The following is a 7,650-nucleotide window of genomic DNA, read 5'->3' on the forward strand; positions in this document are numbered from 1 at the left end:
AGCTTAATGAGGTCAATCCAAAATTTTGCTTATTTGTTAAGTCAGTTGATGATTTAAAAATTCATGAAAATATTCCACTTAAAAGTAAGTCTGAAAATTCCGGCATCAGCGAAAAAAAATTTCCTCATAACACTACATTTTCTTCCGTAAGCAATAATTTGGAAAGTCAGCCAAAACATACAAACAAAACCGATCTTGACCTTCAGCAATTAATTCCGGATAAGACCTTACAAGTTGAACTTTATGACAACGATATTTTCGCATTTCTTTGCAAAAATCTTCATACAATCAATCCTTTCTTTTACTTTAATCCACCTTGATGAAATAATCTGATTTTCCAGCAAATTCATGCCCTTACTTTGACCACCAGATATTTTAAACCCGGAATCTGAGTTGTACCATTGATCTATTTAGGAACCTGTCCCCCGCTTATTGACTATCATACGCCTATGTTTAATTTAAGGAGGGAAGGATGTACTAAAAATCCCATAAATATAAACCACAAAATTAAATTTTTGTCCATATTAATAAGAAAATTTAAATAAATTTTTAATTAAAAATAAAATACAAAATATTTATATAATATAAAAATAAATTGAATAGAAAAGTAATTAGTAAAGTGAATCGAATTATAGTTATCTATTTGCTATAGAAAACTTATAATCAAAAATTAAAAAAAAAAATGTAATGTAAAATTGTATCATACATTAAACATAAAACTATTAAAGGTTAAATCATCTATCAGAATTCTATTGTAAATCCATTTTTAGTGTAAAAGTACCTTTCACACTTCTTCTAAGGAGGAAGGAGTGTAGTGAAACACATATTTATATTATAAAATAAGAATAATTGGGGCGATCGTAGAAATAAAAGTAGGATCGCCCCTCCAAAAGTTGGTTGTTCTGCCTTGGCGCTCGCCAAGAGCGCATGTAAATTAAAAAGTAATAAAGTGGATTTGTTACAAGGTCAGAAAATATTGTTGAATTTGCGTTTTCCGGAAATGCTCCACTTATTTGTAAATTTCGCACTTTTAGCGAAAATAATCAAGTCTTTATACCAGAATGCATTATTCAGCCAATTTGCAATAAAGCAAAAATTCCCATTATCAACAAAAGCGAATCTGAAGTTCAAGTACAGTATTTTGCACCTGAAACTGAATTTCTTGATGACTACAATGTTTTTAATTTGAATGCCGAATACACTGATGAACTCATAAATGCTGACGAAAGAGCAAATTTTATTATTGACAAGGTCAATATAAATAAGTCACTTAACCATACAGAATCTTTAAATTTTAAAAACATTTGCAAAAAGTACAATAAAGTATTTCATTTGGACGGAGATAAATTATCTCACACGATCACATCAGAATACAAAATCGAAACTATTCCAGGGTCCAGCATTGTTAACGAAAAACCCTATAGAATACCATTCCATCAGAGAAATGTGGTAAAAACTGAAATAAAAAAATGCTGGATAGTGTAATAATAATAATAATAATAATTGCTTTAGTTTCAGCCCTTTTAATTCACCCTTATTGGTTGTGCCAAAGAAGCCAGATTCAAATGGAAAAAAGCGTTGGCGGATTGTTATCGATTTTAGGAAACTAAACAACATAACTATAAAGGATCAACATCCCATTGGTAGCATCGATGACATATTCGACCAAATCGGAAATAGCAAGTATTTTTCCACTTTGGATCTAGCTTACGGCTATTTTCAAATGAGAATTTCTGAGGACAGCAAGCATAAGACTGCTTTCAACGCTGTAGGATCTCATTTTGAGTTCGAGCGATTGCCACAGGGTTTAACTTCTGCTCCTGCCGCCTTCTCACGCATTGTGGTGACCCCAATTGAGGCCACCTTGTTGCCTCTGGATCCAGTTGATGTTGTTTCCTCAAACACACTATTTTTTTGAGTTGGTATACTTTTTATTAAGGAAGATTGTTACACTGCCCAATGACATGGGCTACGTTTACACAGTGACTGAACCAACCTCTTGAATCTAGCTACTCTTTTTATACTAAAATCCTCCACTCGCACCCTAATTCTATTCGACATTATTTCCCGTGGGAAGGTGTCCAATTAGTGATTCAGGACGAACCTCTGGATAACGATCGTCTGGAGACGATCGTTAAGTGCCTTTCAAAATATCCAACTATCCACTTTCGCTATCTCTAGAGTTTTCTCCAACACTTTCTATATCCTTAAGAAAGGGGATGCTTAATTGAGATGACCGAGGACCACTCACCTTTTCGATCTTTGTTATCTTTGTCCCTATTTCTTTTCGGGCTTTTATGGCTTTCTTGGCGCGAGCTCTTATTTTACGACCGTCTCGAAGAGAAAGTAATCTTAAAAGCTTGTCACCATAGATCACCCACTTTACGAGTTTTCCAGGAATAGAGGGTGCCTTTGTTTGCTTAAGCCAACAAATGCACCCTCTTTGTGGTCACTCATATCTCGCCCATCGTGATCTTACGAACACCTGCCTAATGGCTTAAGATGTTACTTTGTCTCTGGGCTATAAATTTCGTGGTGATAATTGGATAGAAAACTCTCGCGGCGTTAGACATGATCTATCATGTCTCTTCTTGATATTTCACGAAAGAACCAGCGCGATCGAGAATATTTGAAAACCGAGTCGTGATGCACAAAATGCGTCACAACAGCATGATCAAGAACGTTCTTGAAAATTTATTAGAAAATCATTGCATGGCGTATTTAGATGATATAATCATCTATTCAGATACCATCGAAAAACATTTTGAAAAAATTAGACGCAGTTTTAGAATTAGTATTATCAGTATTAGAATTGAAAAATTAGACTTCAAAAACATAACCTGCAGTTACATCCTGAAAAATGTGAATTTTTTTAAAACAGAATTAAGCTACTTGGGACATAGAATTTCAGCAGATGGATTACTTCCAGACCCAAATAAAATTAAAGCAGTAGTAGATTACCTAGTTCCGATAACGCTCAAAGAAATTAAATCGTTTCTGGGTCTTGCACCTTACTATCGCGGGTTTTTCCCAAATTTTTCAGCTATTGCTCAGCGATTAACTAACTTAACAAGAAAAGACATCCCCTTTGTATGGAATCAAGATTGTCAGAAAAGTTTTGATACACTTAAAATCAAACTAACGTCACATCCAATTTTAACGTATCCTGACTTTAGCCGCTCATTTACACTTACCACAGATGCAAGCAATTTCGCTATAGGAGCAGTCCTTTCCCAAAATGACAAAGTCATTTCTTACGGGAGTAGGATATTAAACAAAGCTGAGCGAAATTATTCAACTATTGAAAAGGAGGCTCTTGCCGTGTATTATTTCTGTAAACACTACAGAGCTTACCTTATGGGACGGGAATTTACAGTGATCACTGATCACAAGCCGTTGGTTGCAATGTATTCCATAAAAGAGCCCAGTAGTCGAATCTTCCGTTGGCGTCTGAAGTTAGAAGAATTTAACTTTAAAATCATTCACAAAGCGGGCTCTCGAAACTGCAATGCCGATGCACTTTCTCGACTATCCCTAAAGACAAGCAAAGTTCGCAGGACACCAATTCAAGAGATTCATTTAGTACGAATTTTGAATCATATCCTATAACCAGGTCACAAGCAAAAGCTCAAACTCAAAGAGAACTTCAAGTTGAAGATCTTTCAAAAACATTTGAACCATTTGGACAATTCGGTCTTTCATCAACATATTCTTCCCCAAACGTCAGGAATGATATCGATTGTCATTTTTAGTACAGTTATCATTTATTTGATTTATAAAAACCGTAAGAACAAGACAATAAATAAAGAAAGATCAGTCAAAGGATCTACTTGCACTACAGTAAATATTTCATCCCCTATACCTACAATATCATCGCCTATAATCCCTACATTCATATCCCCACCAGAACCTAGATTCTCAAATACCATTCAAGAAGAAGAATATATGGAACCTGATAATATATAAAACGCATCTCGCAATAATATAGCTAAATCCATTTTCTTAAGATAAAGAAATGTCTTAATAATTCTTAGTAATACGACAATAATGGTCTAAACTCTAAAATATATGTATATATAATGTATCTACATTATATTTATTTACTTTAGTAAATATGGTTATTAATTGTATCTCAAAATTATTAGCACAAAAAAAAGAGATGGCAAAGCGTCCCAGCTTTGCGGAATGCTCGAACTCACGAGAGAGAGCTCACTGTGAATTAGCTCTTTGCATAATCTTTTGGAATCACTGATCTACTAGAGATTAAATTGATTCATAAATCAATCACAAAAGCATTTGAAAATCAAAAAATCGGTACTTAACCGATTCATTACCGATGAAAACCGATGCAGCCGGATTCTAATTTGCAATACTTTTCTAAAAAATCAAAATTAAGCAAAAAGAAAAATGAGCCTGCCAAAGTAGTTGACCTTTGGCCTTCAATAATTCAAAATGGCGAATTTTCCGGTCATAAGTATGTTTGGGCGAAATGTTCATCTAGACTAGCTCTAAAACATATCCGAAAATCATTGAAAAAGCTTTGGCCAATTTTTTGCAAAATTGGAAAAACTGTTTTTAGAATTTGGCAACATTTCGTCCAAACATATATATGACCGGAAAATTCACCATTTTGAATTATTGAAGGTCAAAGTTCAATCACTTTGGAGGATCCGTTTTTCAACCGATTTGGTTAAATTTGGATTTTTTGGAAAGATATTGAAATTTTGAACCCGATTTCATCGGTCAGAATCGGTAATAAACCGTTTAAGTACCGATTTTTGAATAATTTTTCATCCCATATTATTAACATTCCCGAAAAACAAAGTTTTTCTAATTTTGCAAAAAATTGGCCCAAGCTTTTTCAATGATTTTCGGATATGTTTTAGAGCTAGTCCAGGCGAACATTTCACCCAAACATACCTATTATCTGAAAATTCTCCATTTTGAATTATTGAAGATCAAAGGTCAACTTCTTTGGAAGTCTCATTTTTCAACCGAATTGGTTAAATTTGGATTTTTTGGAAACGTATTGAAATTCTGAATCCGACTGCATCGGTCACAATCGGTGATGGATTGGGAAAGTAAGGTCATAGCTCTGTTTTAAAAATTAATGATAAAATTGTTTTTCGCACTTTTTTTTAAAAAGAAAGAATTGTCATCTATTATGGGGGCGCGGGGAGCCACTGTCAAAGACACGTCTTAACGGTCACTGAATTTAAATTCTTTACATTAATTTTTTGCAAACTCCATTGATTTAGATAGAGTAACTATCCAAGAACACAAATTGGCAACCGGAATTCAAATTAGGAAAGAGACTGAAGGCCAATTTGAACAAATTCGACGGGATGCCAAATTTTTCATCCGCCATTTTGTGCAAAAATTTTGCATGACTTTCCACAAAGCGAGAAAAGAACAACAAAATGTATTTCCAATTAATTGAAGGACTAAAGTAGCTAAAAATTCATTCCCTACAGCAATTCAAATAAGAATTACCCAAGAATAAATCATCTAAAATCACTCAGTTTGCGTATGATGTATAATACCATGGTAAGGAATGGGTCAAATAATTTCTTAATGGCTTTCTCATTGTCTATAAACACGATTAAATCTTCAGTAACCCTATGTGCGTACAAAAAATATGCTAACAAAGATGACTTTCTCGTGAGTTCCAGCATTTCGCAAAGCTGGGACGCTTTGCCATCTCTTTCATTTAGGATATTCCGGCAAAATTTATAAAAAAGTATTTTTCAATTATTTTTCATGAGAAAATACTTTTTTTTTTCAATCAATCATTTTCATCATTTTCAATCATTTTCTTCAATCTTCAATCAATCAATTACTAAACTTGGCAATGTCAGATGTCATGTCATACATGCCTAGTGATCTTTATGTGGGAATTTCTTGCAAAAATAGATGTAAATATTTGCTGAAAAGTGCTCAATTGGATGCCCAAGGTGTTGAACAAGTGCGTGGTATAGTTATTTGTGTGTCAGAGACAATTCACAGTGCGCTGTGAGAGGATCCTTCAGGACACGTTTTGGGTGCGCTCCTCCAGTGGAGAGTGAGACAGTGTATGTGTGTAATTCTCGTGCTAAATTGGTGGTAACCTTCCCCATTCTGGAACTCTGTGTCATCCCCCCACAAGTGGTGGTACTACAGCTGGTGCATCTGCAGCCCAGAGTTGGAGAAGCGTTTTGGGTGAGTGAGTGAGCTTTGGAGGTTTTTTTCTTTTGTTCGTGGAAAAGGAAGATGGACGAGTCACAGCCCAAGACCCTGTATGTGGGCAACTTGGGCAATTCGGTGTCTGAGGAATTGCTATGGTCGCTCTTTGCACAGATTGGCATGGTGAAGAATTTCAAGATAATTAGGGAACCTGGCAATGATCCCTATGCATTCATTGAATTTACCAATCATCAGTCAGCGTCCACAGCACTGACCGCCATGAATAAGAGACTCTTTCTGGACAAGGAGATGAAAGTTAATTGGGCCACGAGTCCGGGAAATCAGCCAAAAGCTGACACTAGTTCCCACCATCACATTTTCGTTGGGGATTTGAGTCCGGAAATTGAGGCAGAGACCCTGAGGGAGGCTTTTGCACCCTTCGGAGAAATTTCCAATTGTCGCATTGTGCGCGATCCGCAAAAACTGAAATCCAAGGGATATGCCTTTGTGTCGTTCGTGAAGAAGGCTGAGGCTGAGAATGCCATTCAGGCGATGAATGGACAGTGGCTGGGCTCTAGGTCAATTCGTACCAACTGGAGCACCCGCAAACCACAACCACCGCGTGAAACGAGCAAGGGTATCAAGGGTGGTAAGCCATCGTACGAAGAGGTTTACAATCAGACTAGTCCAACAAATGCCACTGTGTACTGTGGAGGCTTTGCAGCCAATGTGATCAGCGAGGAGTTGGTGCACAAGCACTTTGGCCAATTTGGCGCCATTCAGGATGTCAGGGTGTTCAAGGATACAGGCTATGCCTTTATCAAATTCACCAGAAAGGAAGTCGCAACGCATGCCATCGAAGTTACTCACAACACCGACATCAACGGACAGCCCGTCATGTGCTTCTGGGGCAAGGAGAATGGTGGAGATACCACGAGCAATGCCCAGCCATCAAACCAGAGTCAACCGGTGCAGCCACAGGGAGCACAGTATCTCTATTCCTATCAGCAAATGGGCTACTGGTACCAGCCGGGATATCCTGCGGCACAGATGCCAGCGCAGTACATGCAACAGGTCTACTATCCCTATACCTACACGAGTCCACAGCAAGGAGCCGGAGCATATCGCATGGTCCAGCCGGCCAATACGATGTATATGGGAGTCCCCACGGTACAGAGTGTGACGGCCACCAATGGGGCCGCTGCCAATCAGCCTCAAATCATGTATACGGCGATGCCACAGTATCAGTATCGGATGGCGACATCGCCAGGAACTTTGTACATCTGACCAAAGGATGTGAACTCTCAGAACAGCATCTGCAATTTGATGCTTCGGACGGATGGGTTAAAGCAGCGACTTCACGTTTGGGCGTATTGTGCTTCAGGTTTTGGTTTCGGGAATTAGGTACGCCCTTGGAGAATGACGAACTCCCAGTGGAATTTTTAGCATCAATGCATCTTTGCTGAAGGAATTGCCGAAAGTGAGTGA

General features: G+C 37.4%; 1 protein-coding gene across 1 annotated transcript; it reads left to right on the forward strand.

Annotated features, from left to right (window-relative positions):
- The first annotated feature begins 6,244 nt into the window (after nucleotides 1-6,244).
- Nucleotides 6,245-7,449, forward strand: LOC129808530 (nucleolysin TIAR-like). The gene has a single exon (XM_055858306.1). It carries the CDS (start codon nucleotides 6,250-6,252, stop codon nucleotides 7,447-7,449), a length of 1,200 nt encoding a protein of 399 aa, XP_055714281.1. The 5' UTR covers nucleotides 6,245-6,249.
- Nucleotides 7,450-7,650: the final 201 nt, after the last annotated feature.

This window comes from Phlebotomus papatasi, chromosome 4 (genome assembly GCF_024763615.1).
Source record: "Phlebotomus papatasi isolate M1 chromosome 4, Ppap_2.1, whole genome shotgun sequence".
Lineage (NCBI taxonomy): Eukaryota > Metazoa > Arthropoda > Insecta > Diptera > Psychodidae > Phlebotomus > Phlebotomus papatasi.